Source organism: Lissotriton vulgaris, chromosome 4_1 (assembly GCF_964263255.1).
Source record: "Lissotriton vulgaris chromosome 4_1, aLisVul1.2, whole genome shotgun sequence".
In the NCBI taxonomy this organism is placed as follows: Eukaryota; Metazoa; Chordata; class Amphibia; order Caudata; family Salamandridae; genus Lissotriton; species Lissotriton vulgaris.
Genome location: NC_141691.1, coordinates 1,938,660,296 through 1,938,681,792, shown reverse-complemented (window position 1 = coordinate 1,938,681,792; position 21,497 = coordinate 1,938,660,296). Strand labels below are relative to the sequence as shown.

Below are 21,497 nucleotides of genomic sequence, written 5' to 3'. Positions count from 1 at the left end.
GGGGGTCATCACGCAGCTGAGTGTTCTGCCGAGTCTTAGGATGTGTGCGCCTGATCATATCACAGGGGGTGGGGAGGCCTGGATCAATAGAGGGTCCTTTGAAGGAGAGCGACCTCATACAATAAGGGGCAGTAAATGATATCTCCCGGCTTAGGCGATGGCCTCGGACCTGTGTGGACAGCTGGACACGGGGTGAGGGGTCATCAAAGGAGTGGTATTCATGCCTCGTGGACAATCCAGTGCGGAGGGAAGGTTGATCAACAGAGGGGCATTCATCGGAGGAGAGGAGGTGTTGGTCAGGCGCTGGCGTGACTCCCAAGGACAGGGTCATGCAGAAGGGTTATGTTCAGGAGGGGAGGGAGGGGGAGCCAGGGTGCGCGGAGGATGCTTGCTGGGTCAGAGGGGCGCGCTGGCGATCGATCGTGGACAGGGAGACCATGATGCCTAAAAATGGTGATCGTGCACGTTGTACGTGGGTGACAAGCTGGCGCAGATAATGTTTAGCTCACAAACTAGAATTCCACAGTCCTCCCTTTTAACATATCTCGCCAACTTGTCAGTTTGGATTTATCCCCATAAGGCCACGTATTTCTACTTCATAGAGGGGACTCATGTGCTCATTTCGGAAGTCCAAAGTCTTTGGGCACATACAGTTGGAAACAAGGCCGCACAAAGATGGTAGACATTGGATACCTAAGCAACACCCACATAAGATCACAACAGGTATCAGCACGAAGGAAAACAACCTCCAACCCCAGTTCCTCAAAGTGTCCCAAAACCAGCTCCCAAGCGACCATCCTTCCTGCTCCTGGTGAACCTCCGAGGAGAGTCTGTGGAGGTGTTCAATGGCTTTGTAGACTGAAGGCGAGTTGTCTGGCACGTAGGTGCAGCAGCTAGATCCGATGATGCGGCATGCTCCTCCTCGGTCGGCTAGGACCACATCCAGGACAAGGCGATTTTGAAGGGTCACAAGGCGGACCGCCTGAAGCTCCGCAGTGTTGTTGGCGAGGATGCCAGCCGTGATGTTGATCGTTGTTTCTACTGCCTGGGTCAGGTGTCGGATAGCGCGGCTGTTTGCCATTGGGCCCCACAGAGGAACAAGTCCCTTTGCTGCATCTAGGAACTGTGCTCCGGTGGAGTCGGCTTGTCCAATGTCATCTGCACGCCTCTGTCGGTGATGGTTGGCAGGGGCTACATATGTGGGTGGAAGAACGAAGGCAATGTAACATGCGCCCTTCCAACCTCTCGGGAGCCAGGTGTAAGCTTTGGTGCCACACACAAAGTACATATTCGGAGAAGCAACAAAGGAAGGGGGGTCAACTGAGTCCAATGTTCTGGTGATTCGGCAGGCACTGTGACCCACCAGCTGCGTTCCATGGCCTTCGAGACACACAAGACCTGTGACATTGATAACAGACAGGGCCACAGTCAAAGTAGCGGTAGTTTGTTTTTGCAGATGAGAGAAGGTGGTCCTGGCTGGATTGTGGAGCACCTGTACTTCGACTCGTTCTTTGGCAGGAATGTCTTTAAGGAAGGTGGCGCCCGTGAGCGCAGGACACAGAGCAACAGAGGTCTTTTCGGTTTTGTTCAGCCAGAACCCGGAGTAGAAGTGCGACACTGTCCGGCTGGAGGTGGCGTTGTCCTTGTGGCTCTCTTGCATGAGGATCAGCCAGGCGAGGCAGGAGCCGTGAACTGAGAAAGGAGAAGGGATGAAGGGGATGGAGTGCCCTGTAGCATGCGGGAGCAACCCGCAGATCCAGCAGTTCGTAGCATTTGCAGCAAGGTTGTGTTGGTGCAACAGTTGCACGAAGGAATTGTTCCAAAATTCCCTGCGCCTTTCTCGGAGCTGAGGCGACAGAGAGATTAGGTGATGCTCTTTCAGGGGTGTCGGTGGTGCAGTAGGTAGCAATGCCTCATGAACCGGTGTGCTTTCCTCCAGAATCCAGAAGGAGGTCATGAGGAGGAGGCAGAAGAGGAAGACAATGAAGAGTGCGATTGTCTTTGATTTGTGCAAGTTGTCAGTCTTTGGATTTCTATACTGGGTATTTCCTGTTGCTTCCATCATCTTCTTATCTGGCGCTTCCATCATCTTCTTATCTGGCGCTTCCATCACCTTCAAGGGGCTCGGTAGTGGGCAGAACCACAGACTTCGTTTAGCTTCTCTCCGGTAACCCTTGATTGTGTTTAGGTTACCGTTCTGAGAATTTAACTTAGTCCGTGGCCTACTTAGCCGAAACTCCCTCCTTTCGACGCAGGAAATACCCTTCTCTGGATGGCACAGTGGGATCAGAGAATTTTGCAAGTTCGAGTGCCTCAGTATCGGGATAACAGTCCAATATCGGTCGGTCTTTGCTCAGGAGCTCTTCTTGGGCGCTGACGTTTTCTGTCGTGGTTAGGTTTGCAGAGACCTTCCGGCAATGATGCGCGTGCAGCCAGTGCTTCTTCCCCTCCACTCGGAGCGCCGTTCGGGTGGTGATCAGCACTTGCCAGGGGCCCGTCCACCGAGGTTCCAGACTCTTGGTTCGCTGGAAATTTCGTATCAACACGAAATCTCCCGGTTGGATGTCATGGCCGGGGCCCCTGGAAGCATCGGGGATGGCTTGCTGCACCTGTTGATGAATGACAGACAACGTTTTGGTTAACTTGCACAAATAATCAGATAATAGGACGTCTGGGACGTCATGAATGGAGGTCGGTTTGGGAGCAGTCCAGAGATTCATCGGTCGCCCAAACACGACCTCGTAGGGGGTCAAATGGTGCTTGGTGGGAGTGGAGCGCATCGATAACAAAGCCAGTGGGAGGGCATCCGGCCAGTTAAGTCCAGTGGTGGCCACTATTTTTGCCAGTTTCAGCTTCAGTGTGGCATTATGGCGTTCCACTAGACCGGCGGATTGGGGGTGGAAGACCGCATGAAACCGTTGCTTCACCCCCAACCCATTTAGGATTAGTTGGATAACCTCAGCTATGAAGTGGGGGCCATTGTCGCTCCATAAAATTCGACAAAGGCCATAGCGAGGGAAGAATTCCTTCAGTAGTACTTTGGCAGTAGTCATGGCAGTGTTGTCACGGGTTGGATAGGCCTCCACCCATTTGCTGAAGGCACATACGATGACTAGTACATACTTCAGGTTTTGGCATCTCTCTAGTTGGATGTAGTCCATCTGAAGGACCTCAAAGGGGTGATTGGGGGTCCCAAACCCTCCCCGGGGTACTACAGTTCCTTTCCCGGGGTTGTGTTGCAGACAGATAAGGCACTGCTGAACTAGGCGTCTGGCTGAGTCGGGGATTTTGTCATTGTGCCAGACTTTGGAAATGAGTTCGATCATGGGTGCAGATCCTATGTGTGCGGGGGAATGTGCCATTGTCAGTATGGGGATCAGATATGAGTCGGGCAGCAACCACTTGTTTGCATCCTTCGTTCGCCAGCAACCCTCTTCGTCCTTCAAACCCACCCTTGCCCACTTAGTCAGTTCGTGAGGGGTGCTGGCCGACTGTATGTCTCTGATCATTTCCCTTGTGTCACTCCATTTTTCTGCTTGTGACCTGGTCACATATATGCGTGTCACCGTCCTATTCTCAGCTGTGGTTCGTGCAGTGATGTCGGCTAATGCATTCCCTTGTCCGACTAAGTCTGTCACCCTTTTGTGTGCCTGACATTTGATCACCGCTAATCGTTTGGGGAGGAGAACTGCCTCAATCAGAGCGGACACTAAATCTCCGTGGAGGATTGGGGTGCCGTGGGACGTCAGGAATCCCCTCTCCCTCCACAGGAGCCCAAAATGGTGGACCACTCCGAAGGCATACTGGCTGTCCGTATATACGTTCGTGGTGGTCCCTGCGGCTATGATGCATGCTCGGGTGAGGGCTATCAGCTCTGCTGCCTGGGCAGATCGTTGTGTGATGCAGGCTGTCTCAACTACTGTTCGGGCTGTCGTTACTGCATAGGCAGCTGAAGTGGTGCCATCTGGGAGTTTGATGCATGAGCCGTCTACCCATAGCTCTCCATCGGGGTCAGGAAAAGCAGTGTCTCGGAGGTCAACCCTACTCCTAGTCTGTTCGTCTGTGAGGGTCACACAGTCGTGTATGGGAGGAACGTCGGGGTCGTTTTCAGGCAGGGGTAACAATGTGGCAGGATTCAAAGTCGTGCATCTCTTTAGTGTGATGTGGGGTGCAAGCAGAGTCAACTCGTACCCTGTCAGTCGTGCGCTAGTCAGGTGTTGGGTCTTTGTCTGGTTCAAAAGGGTGTCAACTGCATGGGGCACTAATACAGTGAGGGAGTTGGAAAGTACGATTCCCTCGCTCTGACGGATAGAGACAGCAGCGGCAGCTACTGCTCGAAGGCAGGCAGGTAAAGCTCTGGCTACAGGATCAAGAGTGGCGGAGAAGTAGGCGCAAGGGCGCTGCTTAGAACCAATCGATTGAGTCAGGACAGACAATGCGCATCCCTCCCTTTCGTGGGTGAAGAGGGAGAAGGGTTTGGAGTAATCTGGCGTTCCGAGGACGGGTGCTGAGCAGAGTGCATCCCGTAATTCCTTAAAGGAGGCTTGACACTCAGTGGTCCAAGGAAGCGGGGAGGGGACATCTTTGGTCAGCAGGGCAAGTAATGGTTTCACAATGAGGCTGTAATTAGGCAACCACTGTCTGCAAAAAGAGGTTAGGCCAACCAAAGAGCGGACCTGTTTTTGTGTTTTTGGGATGGGGGTGTCTAGGATGGTTTGGATTCGGTCAGGGGTAAGTTTCCTCCCTTCTTTGGACAGAAGATGGCCTAGGTAAGTCACTTGTGGCTGGCAGAACTGTAACTTCTTTTTGGAGACTTTATGGCCATTTTCTGCAAGAAAGTGTAGGAGTTGGACGGTGGCTGTCGTTGCAAGCGGGGTGGTGTCGGCCGCCAAAAGGATATCATCGACATATTGGATCAACACCACTCCCTCTGGTAGCTGGAAGGCATCCAGCTGTCTTTTGAGGGCCTGGCTGTAAATGCTGGGACTTTCAGTGTACCCCTGGGGAGCTCTACAAAATCGGTACGAGCGGGATTTTAAAGTGAAGCCGAAGAGATAACGGCTGTCTGGATGGATGGGGATAGAGAAAAACGCGTTCTTAAGGTCGATAACAGTGAAGGTGGTGGCGGTGGACGGGATGAGGGTCAAAATGGTGGTGATATCAGAGACTACGGGATATTGGGGTACAACCACTTTGTTAATCTCTCGTAAGTCGATGATGAAGCGGTACGCTTTCTCATCTCCTTCACCTTGCTTCTTAACAATAGGTAGGATTGGGCTGTTGCAGACGTTGCTAACCACCTCTTCAACCACTCCTGCATCTACCAGAGACTGAATGATCGCTACCAGTGCCTTCTCACCCTCTGGGGATATCCGATATTGCGGGAGTTTCGGGAGCATAGCGTCCTGTCGTACAGTTATGTGGATAGGATCAATCATCATTCGCCCCACATCAGAGTCGTTTTTGGCCCACAGGTACGGGGGCAGGGTGTCAAGCAAGGACATGTCAGCGTCAGTTATGGGGCACATGTGTCGTGGGGGACGGGATCTGGGCATGTCTGGGTTGTCGTATAGGATGACTCGTATTCCATCTGGGGAACACCTAATGGTAGCTCGAAAATGTTTCAGTAAGTCAATGCCCATAATGGCGTCGGGGGAGTTGGAGGAAAGCAGGAATGTCGCGTCAGTGGTGTTGTTTTCTAGATCAAAGGAAATAGGTACGGACAGGGGGTTAGTGGAGGGCGTTCCATCGAAACCTATCGACGTTATGTGTGAGCCAGACAAGGGTGCCCTTGGAATCAGTCGTTTTGATAACACACTACGTGTCGCCCCAGTGTCTACCAAGAATGGAGACTCTGTACCCAGGACCTTAGCGGTGACATAAGGACCTTGCTGGTCAACACAGAGCTCGACTGGATCCCTCCCTTGCCCCTGGCAGTCCTATGCAAAGTCGGGGGCATGTTCACCTTCGGACAGCTGATATTGGTTCTGCCGGGGACGGTCAAATGTGTTCAGTCTCCCTGATCTGTCATTGTTGGTGCCGTTGGCGTGCCCTCGTCCTTGTACCCCATTTCTTGGACCACTTGCTACATCCCTGGAGTCCCTATTTCTATTCATCTCTAGCATAACCGGACACTGGTATTTCCAATGGCCGAACCCTTTGCAGAAGGCGCATTGGTCGTTGCTGATGTCCCTACGTCCAGTGTGGGGTGTGGGAGTGTGATCTTTAGGAGGTAGATCTCTGGGGGCGGCTGGTTGGTAGTTCCCCCTCTGATGTTCCCGTCCTACCGTTATACCTTGTATCTGGGCTATCATTACCCTTTCTTTTAAATCTTTCTTCTTTTTCTCGGACGCCCTATCATTCTCATTCTTTTGGTGCTCGTAATACTGAGCCATCTGAAGGATAGCTGCAGGTTTGGAGGCCCCCCAACTACTCTCACTCGTCTGCAGCTTTTGGGAGACCTCTTGCGTTAGACCCTTTACGTAATTTTGTACACACAGGTGCTGTCCGGTTGCGGTGGTCATGTCTTGGCCACTGTAGTCGGAGAACACTGTCTCGAATCGGGAGAAGTATTCTGACACATCTTCCTGCGGTTTCTGTCGACAGGCCGTGACTATCGACCAGTCTACCTTTCTTTCTGGGATCAGTGTCTTTAATTTTTGAACTATTTTGTCTGGGAGTTCTAGTATGTCTTTCACTGGTTTCCTTCCAGGTTCTCGTTGTCTATCTAATTTACCGAGTTGGTCCCAGGTATGCCCAAACAGATCCGTGTGGTCAGCCTTCCGGATTTGCTTCCACACGTCAGCTGGCAGGCATAACCCGAAGAACAAGTCAATGTCTGCTAAAGTCATTATCGTCGAACCCAAGGCTGTGCCTAATTCGGTATAAAATGCTGTCGGGTTCTTTCTTAAGTCGGGCAGGGTTTGCTTAAAGGTTAGGATATCTTGTCGGTCCCATGGTTGGTAAACCCAATTGTACACAACCCTTCCCTTTGCATTTTCATTATTAATATCATCGCTCGTTCCCTGGCCCCGTGGCGGGATCCAGTAAGGGGCCGCTTCTCTGATAGGCATCATAGTATTGGCTACTTCTACCGAGGTCGTTTCAGGGACTGTAGCCTTGGCTTCTGGTTTCTGTTCCGTGAGGTGGCGGAAGACCTCAAGCATCTGCATGAAGAGCTCCGTCGCCTCACGTTCAGTCCCATCTCCAACATCAATTTTCCTATACAGTGTTGTTAGTTTAGCGGGACCCTTACTTTGATACCTATCTTCATACGCGTTCAGGGTGTAGTAGCTGAATCGCAAGATGAAATGCCGTCTGTGGCTGTCGGCATGTGAATTATATACGCTCATTGTATAATCTTCGCTCTCCCTTCGTTCTACTAATGTCTTTGCTATTTTGTCGATCCCATCCCGCTCATCTTTGCTCAACCTATTTAGTCTGGCTGGTGATTGTTTGCTAGACTCGGGGTCGTCTGATGAGGTTGTTAATGTGGCTGGTGCAAAGGCCGTGAGGGCTGGTGCACTAGCACGGAGATCGCTTTCGCTCACACTCGGAGCGTGAAAGCTTTGTCGGCAGGGGGCATGTAGATGATTGGGGGACCTAGCAGTAACTCATTGTTCGCCCGTTGTTTGGAGGGCAATTCAGGGTAGAGCGCAGAGGGGGTCCTAACAGGACATTGGCCTGTCGACCCTGATTCTTGGTTTCGCATAGTATCTTTTCTTTCTTTTATTTCTTCTTCTAGTTGCTTCGCGGCTAGGTGGGCTGCCTTTCGTAATTCTTTCCCTATTTTTGCTTCTTCTCTTTTCTTTCGTTGTTCCGTTTCTTTGCGCCACATGCCGATACTGTCGAGCATAGTGGGCGTGGTCTTATTCTTCTGGAGCGCTATTTCTAATGTTTTTATTTTATTTTCGTCAAAGGAACCTATCAGTGGCCACTGACTTTCAGGGTTCTTTTTCGTATATTTATGCCATAGTTTAGTGTAAGCTATAGCGACTAGTCCATACTTAGTGAACATGTCCTTATTAGGGGTGCCCTCCAGTGGAGCTGGATGGTTCATCTCTAATAAGCGGTCCGGGCTAAACAGGCTACCAACCAGTGGGGAGAAGACAGGCATGACGGATTACAACGGGGACAAAAGTCTGCACTACCTATCTTATCACGGCGGACAAAGACTAGACAGAATATTTCTATTCTACGTTGTTTGGAGGCCGTGAATACCTCAAAAGAACCAATACCGAATAATCGGTCAATCAAACAATCCAGTGGGGAGAATAAGTGGGCACGAAAAGTTATCGTTACCCACTCTTTCTCTACCTGCAAAGAGAGACCTTGTTCTTCCCTGTTTGCAGACAAAGAATCTCCAGACAATAATCCACGAACGACAGTTCGGGAAACAGTGGGGGAGGAAGATAGGCACGACGGATTACAACGGGGACAAAAGTCTGCGTTACCTATCCTTCACTGCTTGCAAAGAGAGAGCCTGTTTGTTTTTCCCCGTTTGCAGACAGTGAATCTCCAGAGGGTTTCAACAAAGCGTAATACTAGTATTATCCAAACAAAACAATATTTTTCCCAATTTGTCGTGTTTACACGACCTTACCCGGACCGCATGGACGGTTTCCTGTCCTCTGGATCCAGCGCCCGATCGTCCTCTCTTCTTCGTGATGCCCGTGGCACTCCTGATGGTTCCCAGTCAGGACCGTAGATCACTCGAGAGAGGTCTGTTCAGAACTAGTGAAGGTCGGATGATCGGCTGTCAGACGAGGGTCTATCGGACACGAGCTCTTCCCGATCGTTGCAGTCGTTCACTCTGTCATCGGGACCTCTCCCACTGGATCCACGTGTCGCTGATGGGCCCCATGCTTTGGGACGCCAATTGTGGAAAAAGGTAGGGCTAGGACCTTTCTCAAGATTTGCCCGGCGCTAACCGCCCTTGTACCATTCAAATTTACCAAGCAATGAGGCAGGCGCCGGAGACCAGAAGGCAGGAAACAGAAGTTTTATTCCGACGGAGCAGAACACATCAGATCAGACAACAAGGTATCATCTCGAGGTGCTCTAGCAGCCTCTCGGAGGCCTGGCCTCTTATACACTGGTTTATGGCATGTGACCTTTCTTTATTATAATCAGAACATTGTGAAGCCCGGAAAAAGACATCCCCGCAATCCTCGTGTCAATCCCACCCCCATATACCTTCACAATAGAGGGCCTCAACCTGCTGATAAGAGGAGGGGGGGTCATCACGCAGCTGAGTGTTCTGCCGAGTCTTAGGATGTGTGCGCCTGATCATATCACAGGGGGTGGGGAGGCCTGGATCAATAGAGGGTCCTTTGAAGGAGAGCGACCTCATACAATAAGGGGCAGTAAATGATATTTCCCGGCTTAGGCGATGGCCTCGGACCTGTGTGGACAGCTGGACACGGGGTGAGGGGTCATCAAAGGAGTGGTATTCATGCCTCGTGGACAATCCAGTGCGGAGGGAAGGTTGATCAACAGAGGGGCATTCATCGGAGGAGAGGAGGTGTTGGTCAGGCGCTGGCGTGACTCCCAAGGACAGGGTCATGCAGAAGGGTTATGTTCAGGAGGGGAGGGAGGGGTAGCCAGGGTGCGCGGAGGATGCTTGCTGGGTCAGAGGGGCGCGCTGGCGATCGATCGTGGACAGGGAGACCATGATGCCTAAAAATGGTGATCGTGCACGTTGTACGTGGGTGACAAGCTGGCGCAGATAATGTTTAGCTCACAAACTAGAATTCCACAGTGTGTCCTAAAAACCACGACATGTGTTACTCAAACCTGTCTGCAGTTCTGCTAAAATGCAGGGTTGTGGGTATTGAACTAGATAAAAGTGTCAGTTGTCGAATGTTTCTTTTTTGACATTGTGTTTCATGATTTTGAAACATATCTCTATCAAACATTGATCCAAAGCAATGTTTGTTGTTGATGAAGATGTACGAGATGTCTGTGGAGTAATTAAAGCATGGTGTGGAAATTGGCCATCCATATGGCCTACACCTATGACGTGCTACGTATGTTTTCTCTTTTGCAGACATAAATACCTGTTGGGTTTTTCCTAAATAAATCTAAAGAGAGTTACATGATCTATATGTCTCAATTAATTGGTTTTCCCTCATGCAGAGGTTGCTCAACTTAATTTTTATATCTTTGAATAGCTTTATTGGACACTCTCTGGGCACCATTATCATCAGATCAGTCCTTACCCGGCCACGGTTTCGATATTATCTCAACAAGCTGCACACATTTCTGTCTCTGTCCGGACCACACCTTGGAACACTGTATAACAACAGCACTCTTGTTAGTACAGGTAAGTGTTCATCCAAACCAGACACATTTCTTTGGTGTATAGATCTGATTAATATGCACAGATATAGCCTCTCATGTTCGACATTTGCAGAATACCTTTGACCACTGCATAAATGTTTTCAACATAGACAAACATTTAAAAACATTCACGTGATATTCTGTTGAATGCAGGGTATGATAAATGTCAGAACACCAAAGTTACATTCTACCCCTAGAGGGTAGAATTTTCTAATTAGTAAAAACAAAGACCTCTCAGAGTCTGAGGGGGTTTCAATCCCTCGGACTCAGAGAGGGCATTGTTCACAGCAACAGGTGTGAAAGTAAAACGACATTGCTCTCTGGGCTTCTACCACAGTAGAGCAATCACTTGTCTACAATGGAGTGCTCAACATTCCAATGTTCTAATATAGCCTTAGCGAGCTCTACTTGCCATTAAAGGGAACTGGCCTTTAATGGCCAGAAGGGCCCACTATGGAGGGCTCTTAGGCTGTTAAAACATTCCAAACCTAGAGGGCAGAATATTCTAATATGAAAAGCAGAGGCCTCCCGGAGCCCGAGGGGATTGAAATTCACTTGGATCCTGGAAGGCCTTTGTTCAGAGCAACAGCTGTGAACAAACAGTGGAATATTGGAGCTCCAGGATTCTACTGGCCATTAGAAACCCTGAGCACACCATTGTTTTCATTGGCACTTCCAACATTCTCATGTTCTAATTAAACAATCTTATCCAAATGAGAGGGGCACTCCCAGGTAGGTACTGACATGGGTGTAGTAAGAGGATACCTTGGGAAGCCAAGGGCCCTATTCCTCCCCAGTCAGTACCTACCTTGGAGTCTCCTCGACTTGGATAATATTCATATTTTAAATCAGACCCTTTAAATATGGGGTAAAGTTCAAAAAATAGTTTTTTTTATATGGTGTGTTTTTCAAGGGACTATTTAAGTGGAATGTAAAATGAAGCACATCTTGTTGATAATGCTGAGCATTTTTCTCCCATTGAAATACATCGAAGAGAATACCTGGTTGTGAGGTTTACAAAAGATGAATATAGAAAAGTTGTTGACAGATTTTAATCACAATATAAATCATTTGCTGGTGGTTACATATTAGTGTTAAGAATTTCACCATGTGGAAATGCCGATCCAATTCTGGGGTTTGATGAACTATGTTTGAGAGAAAGATGTTTTCTCACATGACTTTTTCATGGAAATTATGAGAACGGCATCAGAAGTTACAACGAGTACACATTTTCTATAAGTACATAAACATCTTCTTCATCCATGAAACGAAAAAGTCTGATTTTCTGAATAATACATACACTTACCACAGTAGGCTGTGTTAATGTAGATATAAAATCAGCTAGTTAAAAACATGGCAGGGCAGGTATAGCCTTTTTGTTATTTGCAGCACATTATATTTTAAAGGGGTTTAAAAGGTTAGTGAAAGATACCTAAGTCCGGCATCCCATTTCTGCACCTGTGTCTTCAGGTTATCTATCCTTTCTCAAGCGTAATACGTCCTTAATTTAAAAGTAGGAACATTGTGCAATACATTTTTTTTTATCTTCCACTTAAATATGCGTCAGAATATTTTAAGCGACTCAAAGGAGCTGCTGTTGCGGCATTTAATTGTTCATTTTAGTTTCATCTCCCTGCATGATTGTGCACTGTTTCATAAATATTTTTATTGTGTGCTTTATATAAGGAAAGGATAAAATACGACAATCAAAGGTAATCACATTTGAAAAAAGCTAACATTGCAAATCAGACAGGACAGCGAGGATACTTTGAAATAAAAAAAAAGTAAACATTATATGAAAAGTGAAAGGACTGTTTTCAGCGACTTTTTCAGGATGTTGTTGTAGCCAATATAAGAACATTTTCATGTACACATTCTGTGCAGTAAAGTGAATAATTCTAAAACTAGGGGGCATATTACCAACGTTTAGCGATTATTTATTTAACACATTTTTTAACACTAAGCATCGCCGGAAATTATCGCAGAGATAACTTGCTATTAGCAAGGTTTATCTCAGAAATGATAAAAATCCTCGCGCTAATTGCCAATTGAGAGATTATCGCTGGAAAACCAACGATAATATCTCGAAGTTTGGCGTTAGCTTGATGATAGGGGCTCACAAAGTTAGTCATGATATCCTCCTTCCATAGGATATCCTGGCTAAGTCAGGAAAATACCAGGTGTAAAAAAAGCAGTGCTAACCGCGGTTAGCGCTGATTTTTTATCTCTAACAGGGTTAGCGAAATCCTTGATAATAGGAGAAATGTCGCTTAACACCATTTCTCCTATTATTTTTCTCTGGAACGCCCCCTTTGCATCTCATTAAAGATGCAAGGGGAAGCATAGAGGAAAAGGGTGCTAATATGCAAATTTGCGTGTTAGCACCCTGTTGCTGATAGGGAGATAATTTTATCTCCGCTTTCTTGGCTTTTAAAGCCAAAAAAGCAGAGATAAATCCCTTGATAATATGCTCCTTTCTTCTTCAGCAGCATGTCTCTTGCAGGCACAATCTGTGAGCTAGGTGAACATGAGGCATGTCTGAGTTGCGAACTATGAATCTCCTGTGCAGATATTGACTGCCTAGGAGCTACTCAAATGCTGGATTTTCGGTAGTGTACAGCTAAGTGATTTACAATACAGATCATTACTCTTCCTCATAACAATGGTTGAACAATTACCTTAAATCATAAGCATCGTCACAAATGTTAACTAGATGTCTTTCAGCATCTGATTTCCACCGATGGATAGAAGTAAGACTGTTGTTATAAAGTGTAGAAAAAGTATGCCAACAACAAAAAATAAAGTCTAGAAATTCCATGTAATATTTAATTAATAATATGTGTGTTGTGGCATGCCCTGCTTTTATAACACAGCAAATATAATGTTAAAGTGTTTTCCTTTTACGGTGATACATTTAATGTTTCCTTTTTGTGCCAGAAGAACAATTTTCACATGGATGTAAAGCATAGTCACTACAGATTCTCAGTCACTTGAGATAAGTTGAAAGTATCAAGTGATAGCAAATTCCATTAAATACATAAACGTCTCTTTTATTTTCCAGGTCTGTGGCTCATGCAAAAATTCAAAAAGTCAGGATCTCTACTCCAGTTGACCTTCCGGGACAATGCAGATCCACGGAAATCTTTCCTTTATCAACTAAGCCAGAAGCCAGGTTGGTGACTTGTGAAAAACAGAGACATATCCAGCAAGAATTGTATAGGGCTTTAGGAACACTTTTCTTTCTGCTGAATGATGCTAATCGCTTCATTATTTTCCACACTTACCGCTAACAGTTTATAATTTTTATGTAAATATTCCATTTAAAATTCAGTTTAGGAAAAATATCTGTAATATCTGTAATTATACTCATCAGAAAAGGCATACACGTCTATACATTTGTGAAGAGCTTACCATTCATTTACACTTACTGAGAAGTAAAATGTGACTAATACTGAGAAACATTTATACTTTTTTTTTTGCGATTTGTTTTTAGCAATTCAATCTGTATATCTTCAAAAACAAAGAACTGAGGGGCATATTATCAAGCCTTGGCGATAAAATTATCGCCGCTTTATCGGCAGGAAACTGCCGATAAAGTGGCGATAATGGGCTTGATAATATGCTCTATGGAATTCCAATCGACGCTCATGTTAGATGTCCTTCACATCTAACATGGGCTTCGATTGGAATTCCATAGAGCATATTATCAAGCCCATTATCGCCACTTTATCGGCAGTTTCCTGCCGATAAAGCGGCAATAATTTATCACCCAGGCTTGATAATATGCCCCTGAACTATTTTATACTTTCTCAATCGACAAGAAGTGCAAAGTTTAGAAGGGTGCAGGATGTTCAATGCAAATGCTGTCACTGCAATAAACCTTATGGTCGTACATTACAAATTATAGTTTAATCGAAATTGTCGACACTAAGAAAGTAAAACTGTTATTAATTAAAACCATAGCAGCCTTTATTTTTGTTACATTTCATATAAACTCACACATATATATGTTATATATATATATATATATATATCCAAACACATATAGTAGCTAGTTATAGTTAGGTCCTAGTTTCCATAGGAAAAGCGTTTTTTCTTTTCCCAATAACTTCAGGGCCGGACTGGCTACCGGGCATTATGGAATGCTGCTGAGCTGGGGGCAGATTTTGTTGATGGGGACCTGCGTGTACTGAACAAAATTTATTTTGCTTTAATTATTTTGAAGTAAACGCAGGTCTCCATGAACGAAATTCAACTCCCACGGCAGTGAAATCAGCCCCCAGCTCGGCAGAATTCCAAAATGCCCGGTAGTCAGTCCGGCCCTGAATAACTTAGGCGCCGCTTGACAAATCATTGCAAAATTTTTAAAACTAGTGGGGCGTTCCGGTCAGCTTCTATCCTGAAAGTTTCGGGGTGATTCGGTAAGTAGGGGCCAAGAAAAAAGGGGAACTGCTGAACGGAATTAGACCAAATTTGGCAAAAAGGTAGCCCTGGTTTCAGAAAGAACTCTTTTTGTAAAATGGTGTAAATCCGTTCAGTAACTCCTGAGAAATTAAAAAATAAAAGAGGTTGGAAAATGAATTTCCCATAGACAACTTTAGACACGGCTACAGCTCGAACTGCTGAACGGAATTAGAGTTTGAGTTTGTATAGCGCGTAAATCACCCGTGGGTCTCATAGTGTTTGCAGAGCTCAGGGAGCAGACAGAGTGACGGGCAGATCTAAAAGAGCCCGGTTTTTAAGTTTCTTCGGAATTTCTGGTGGTTGGGTTCTGCTCCGATGTGCAGAGGCAGAGTATTCCAAGTTTCTGGGGCTATTTTAGAAAAAGATCTGTCGCTGTTTCAGAGCGTGCGAACTTTCGGGACAGTTACGAGATGCTTATGCATGGAACAGAGTGTTCTGGTTGGGCGATAGTCTGTGAGTTTTTTTCTAGATATTTTGGCCCTTGATCATTGATGGGTTTGTGGAATAGACAGCATACTTTAAAATTAATGCGTTTTTTTAAGGGAAGCCAGTGTAGTGTCCTGAGACAGGGCACCGATGATGTGCGGGGAAGGAGATTAAGCACCATCCTGGTAGCGCTGTTTTGCATGACCTGAAGCTTTGTCAAAAGGCTTACGTTTGTGGAGGCAAGAAGTGCATTGCCATAATCCATGGGGCTTATGATTAGGCCTTGGATTAGGGACATGCGGGACTGTAGGGGGATCCACTTAAAAATTTCTTGAGCCTGCGCATCATTCCAAAGCTTTTATGTACTACTTTGTTAACGTGATCAGCCATGGACAGTTTGTTGTGGATAGTGACTCCCAGGTTCCGGGCTGTGTTCTTGGGAGCAGGGCAGGGACCTAATGTCGGTGGCCACCATTCATCTGTCCAGTGTTTGTGAGCGTTACCAAAGAGAATTATCCCGATCTTTCCGGCATTAAGCATCAAATAGTTGTTGGTCATCCAGTCCTTAATGGAGGTCATGCATTGTTGGAATCTTAGTTTGGTGTCCTTGGGGTTTGGACCAAGGGTGATTAGAAGCTGTGTATCGTCAGCATAGGACATGGTTTCAAAACCGTGTGCTCTAATCACTTTGGCCAATGGTGATAGGTCTAGATTAAAAAGCGTGGGTTTAAATATTGATTCCTGGGGGACACCCTTGTCGTTTTCCATGACCCTAGTTAGACCTTTGACTACCTTCCAGTCAGGTAGCTTTTGATCCAGGGTAGGGCTGAGCTTTCGACACCAATCTCTGATAGGTGCTCTAAAAGATTACCATGTGAGATTGTGTCAAAGGCAGTTGATAGGTCAAGCAAGATCAGGATGGCGGATTGTCTTGCATCGAGGGTCAGCCTAATTTTGTCCACTATCTTGAGTATGTCAGTTTCAGTGCTATAAAACGGTATTTAACTAGTTGTTTATTTATTAGGAATTCCATGACCTTTCTGAAGGGTGGCAGGAGGGAGATCGGGCGATAGTTTAGGAGCTGTTTTGGGTAGCGTTTTTTTTTAAGATTGGTCTAATTATGTCCTCTTTCCAATGGGCGGGAACGGCAGCATGGGACAATGATAGGTTAAGGGTTTTAGTCAGGTCAGGGATCAGAGCCGGTGCGATTTTAGATAAGATTTGGGAGGAGGCAGGGTCGGCTGGAGACCCTGATTTTATTTTATTAATTATGATGGCTACTTCCTCCTCTGTAAATGTATGAAATTCTTTAGGAACAGTGGGGTGGGGAGGGGTGACGATTGGTAGTCTGCTTGGGCAGTATATTGGTTGAAGTCTTCTCTGCACCTATCTCATTCATATAATGTCTGTGTGCTGTTTTATACTGATGTTTATCAGTTACATTTTTTGTTTTTGGCCATTGGCGTTCGGCTGACACCAAATTTGGCAAAAAGGTAGTGCTTGGTTCAGAAAGATGTATACACAAAAGGTTTTGGGTCCAATGAACCGGCCAGCCTGGACCTCAACAATTAGCAAAACAGAACAAGCGGCTAGCCAGAATATTTCAGTAACTTGAATTTTTACTGAAATATTCTGGTTCAGAAAGAGCCAGTTTTTTTAAATGGTGTAAATCTGTTCAGTAGCTGCTGAGAAAATAATTTAAAAAATGTTTCGATATCTGGAGGCGCAGGGGATCCGCGAACCCAATATTGTAATTGTCACCCCAGGGCTTTCCTTAAATATTTGCGGGGGGCACATGCCCTCCCCCCCCCCGCAGCCCTGGGGACCACCACCCCCTTGGGGCTTGTTATTTATAATGTGTGGGCTGTAAAAAAATATTTGCAGGACACAAGGCCCCCACAGCCCCGGGGACCACCACCCCCCGGGGCTTGATCTTTTGAAAAATAAGAACCTTTGTGGGGGACTCAAGCCCACCCCCATGCCCGGGGACCACCACCTCCTGTGCACAGGTTGGGAGGGGGACTGCATGGCCCCCCTCCTGGAGCCCTACATGGCCCTGGGGACCACACTCACCAGGGCCGGCTCCTGCAGTTTCCCGGGGTGCCCACCCCCTGGACACTGCTGTTTGCAATGACAGGGCGGAAGCCGCACAGTTCAATGCACTCACTTCAATGAAGCAAAGCAGATTGCTTTTCCTCACGGGGAGCTGCATGTTAGCAGCTTCATATGTGGAAAAGCAAGGCCGGCTCCTGCAGGACTTGGGGAGCTGGCGGGACTGTGGGGGCATTGGCGCTCCCCCACGGTCCCCAATGGATAGGGCCTGCCCCAGGGGATGGGGTCCCCAGGGCTTGTTATTTATAATGTGCGCCAGCTTGGGGCATTTTAAAAATATTTGCGGGGACACATGGCCCCCCGCAGCCCCCGGGACCGCTACCCAGGGTTTGTTTTAAAAAAAAATAAGAACCTGTGTGGGGGGGGGGGCTTGAGCCCACCCACACGCCCGGGGACCACCACCTCCCCGCAGCGGTGCAGATTGGGAGGGGTACCGCATGCCCTCCCTCCTGGAGCCCTTGTTGGCCCTGGGGACCCACACCCCCCCAGGGCCGGTTCCTGCAGTGTCCCGGGGTGCCTATCCCCTGGACACTGCTATTTGCAATGACAGGGCGGGAATTGCGCAGCTCCCGTCTGTCATTGCAAACTGCTTTGCTCCACTGAATCAAGAGCAGGGAACCTGCTCTCGCTTAAATTTAGCAAAGCAGATTGCTTTTCCACACAAGGAGCTGCATGTTAGCAGCTCCACATGTGGAAAAGAAAAGCCGGCTCCTGTAGGACGCGGGGAGCCGGCGGGACCGTGGGGGCATTGGGGCTTCCCCCACGGTCCAAAGCAGATCAGGCCTGCCCCAGGGGATGGGGACCCCAGGGCTAGAAGTGGCCCGGGAGGGGGGTCACGCGGCCCCACTCCCCCCCAAAAAATAAAAGCCAGCCCCGGGGGATGGGGTCCCCGGGGCCAATAGAGGCCTCAGGAGGGGAGCCACACAGCCCCATCCATAAAAAAATATATGTGGCCCTGCCCCGAGGGGTGGGGTCCAGAATTGGCCATGGGAAGGGGGCACACGTGGCCCCCTTCTGGTTCATATTTTTTTTTTCAAATGGGGTCAGGCCCTGGGAATGGGGTCTGCAGGTCCCAAAAAAAGTAAAAAGAAGAGGGGCCACACAGCCCTCTTCTAAAATACACAGCGATCGTGCTGGAGCACCCCATCCCCTCTCAGCAACAGTCTGCAAATTGAGGAATTAATTCCCCTTCAATACTGGGGTTCCTGGGGGCCAACTAGCTAACCAGGTTCCTCCAGTAAGTGCCACAGGGCTGCGATGCAGAGAGGAGGTCCAGGCCACGCCCCTTTTTACACCTCTCTGCAACACAGCTTTGGGGCGCTTACTGGAGGTACCTGGTGGGATAGTTGGACTGCGGGGTGCAGCTCACTGTAGCTACACAAGGCACTACAAGTAACATTAGGCTCAGCGTGAGCCGACCCCCACAGAGGTGGGTGGTTGTTAAAATAAATTGGACTGCCATTGCTCGCTTGCTGATTGATGTTTGCCTCTGAAGAAATGCGTCATGAAACGCGTCATGTGTATATATATATACACATGCATGTTAGAATTTGGGTTTCTAGTTGGCAGAGGTATGCGCCCTGTCTGAGTAGGGACCACAATTCCAGTCAGGATAAATCAGTCACACACCTGTGCTCACTCTCTGGTAGATTGGCACAAAGCTGTCAGGCTTAACATAAGAGGTAATATGTAAAGTAGATGTGCATAAGTGGATACAGTAACACAGTGAAAACACCACAAAAAAGACTCCTCAATGACGTATGAAAATAGTATGTCTATTATTCTTCAAAATAAGACAAACGTAATAATAATCCAATTAAAGCATCTCAAGGTACAAATACTTCAAGAATGTACAATGCTGAAAGAGCCCTTCTGCTTTCATTAGGTTTTTTACGGTTACACTGGGAAAATGACAGCGTTTCATGCCGCAGATCAGGAACAGACTTTCTCCCTAGGTCATCGCGAAGCATGCTTTCAAAGTTACTGCACTTAAAATGCAGTGTCAAGTTTGCAGGAGCCTGACCTACTCGCTCCATACATCGCCACCTGCGAGAGTGCTGGTGGGCGACAGGGATCTCTCAAGTCCCAGCTTTAAAAGTTCCTTTTATAGCTGGGGGGATTGCGGCGGCGCCTTAGGCCTCAAGATCAGGACCCATGTTGCTGGAATCTCCCCTTGCTGGATACGATGTGGTGATTGGCGTCACAGAGGGCAGATGTCTTGCCTTGATGCGTTCAGAGTGTGGCCGGTTGCGTTCAGAGTGAGACCGGTCACATTTAGAGTGTGCCCGGTCGTGTTTGACTGCCTTTGGACGCTGCTGCTTCAGCAAAGTTGACAAACACGATGGTCTTCACTCGAGAAGTCAGACATGGCGGTTTTTGATCGGTGTACTGCAACCATGCGTGTGGGTGCAAAAGCATCTGGCGACACTCTGCGGAGGCCCAGGACTGGTTGAAGGCATCAGCAGAGTCAGACTATGGATTAGCAGAGCCTAGCATGAAATCTTTGATGACCCTGAGATTTTCTGAACAGGGAGCAAGTCAACAAGGCCTTGGAGTTACTTAGGTTTACAAAAGGTTGTAGAAAGCAGGTCCAGACCTTCTCACGGCCCAGGTGAGAGGCAGCAGGCACACACAGCAGAGCAGGTAGCAAAGTGGCAGTCCCTCCTGGAGTTCAGAAATCAGAGCAGACAGCAGGCCAACGCAGCAAAGCAGTTAGCAAAGTGCAGTCCCTCCTGTAGCACAGCTCCTCTTCTTGGCAGAGTATCCTTAGGACCACAAAATTAACTAGTGAGGGGGGGTCATAGACCCAATACTTAGACCCAAATGTGTTTTTGAAGTGGAAATGACTACAAAGTAAAGCCTTTAGGGCCCAGCTCTGTCTAGCAGCCTATCTGTATTTACCGATTCGGTAATTGCCATTCATTCCTATGGGCATGGAGGCCCATAGGAATGAATGGCAATTACCGAATTGGTAAATACCGATTCAGTAAAATTGGGAAAGAGTCAAGGGTGGCAAGGTGTCACCCTGTTGGAGCCCTGAATAGTGCTGGTGTGCACATGTGGCACACACATGCCTAAGGGCATGTATGTCTGCCACATGGCACTGGTGTAAATGCACATTTGCATTTACAGAGGTATTCCTTATTTACCACCAAGTAATAGTTGGTGGTATATAACGAATCCTTAAGACACAGAAGCACTCTTCAAAGTGCTTCCTACATGTAATTTACTGATTTGGTAAATACCGAATTGGTAAATGATGATTCAGTAAATACCGAATCGGTAAACACCGATTCGGTATTTACCGAATCGTTAAATTTGCCACCTACATAGGAAAAGCCTATTACCAGTCGGTAACGGCCGTTTACGGCCGTTATCGACCGGTAATAGCCTTCCTACATCTGGACCTAGGTGTCCAGAATTTGATGCCAAAACCTAAGTCCATGTTGTGTAGATTTAGGAATGCAATGTCTCAGCAAATCTCTTTGTACTGTGTTTGCGGTCTTTAGGAATTAATATTTTTCTATTAGATACAATATTACAACATGTAGGAGAAAAAGCTGTCCTCAGAGCAAAGTGAGCGTGAGCCCCCACATTTTCAATTTAGAAAGTTCTTTTTGAATATTAAATGAATTTATATTTCAGGCCAAAAATTGCTCCCTGAGAAGTAGATTTGTCTCCATCTCACATGCAATGATTTATTTATTCTCTGATATTAGGTTTAATAATTTAGCACTTCCCATTATAGCAAAAGGAGGACAGGCGCTCAGTAGCGAAGATGAGAATTGCAGGGAGACGAGTTCTCTTTTTGTACTTCTTTTGGGACTGTGCGTATTGAAGGGGTATGGGGAGATTTATGCTTTAACCACGTTATGCCACTTGATAGATGTCTGTAAATATATACATTACTGCGTGTTTTCGAAGTGTAGCTGAGTATGTGGCATGTCAGGACAAAATATATTCTGTTTTGACAATATTAGTTATTTTTCATATAATTAAACATAACTGACGCCTTTTTTAGGCTTCACCTAAGTGTGATGCATAGTTAGTTCACTACTGGGTTCATTAAACTCTGAACCGGCACAGTTTTGCCCACCTGCAGTAATTATCCAGATGACAAAGTGTACATTAATTGTTGGGAGTGATGGAATTTG

General features: G+C 47.1%; 1 protein-coding gene across 1 annotated transcript in view; it reads left to right on the top strand.

Moving 5' to 3' along the window:
- Positions 1-21,497, top strand: part of FAM135B (family with sequence similarity 135 member B) — an 861,083-nt gene that overhangs the window by 818,336 nt on the left and 21,250 nt on the right. The window contains exons 18-19 of the mRNA XM_086966257.1: positions 10,173-10,324; positions 13,403-13,513. Of these exons, the coding sequence (XP_086822383.1) occupies positions 10,173-10,324; positions 13,403-13,513 (263 nt within the window). The remainder of the gene's footprint in view (positions 1-10,172; positions 10,325-13,402; positions 13,514-21,497) is intronic.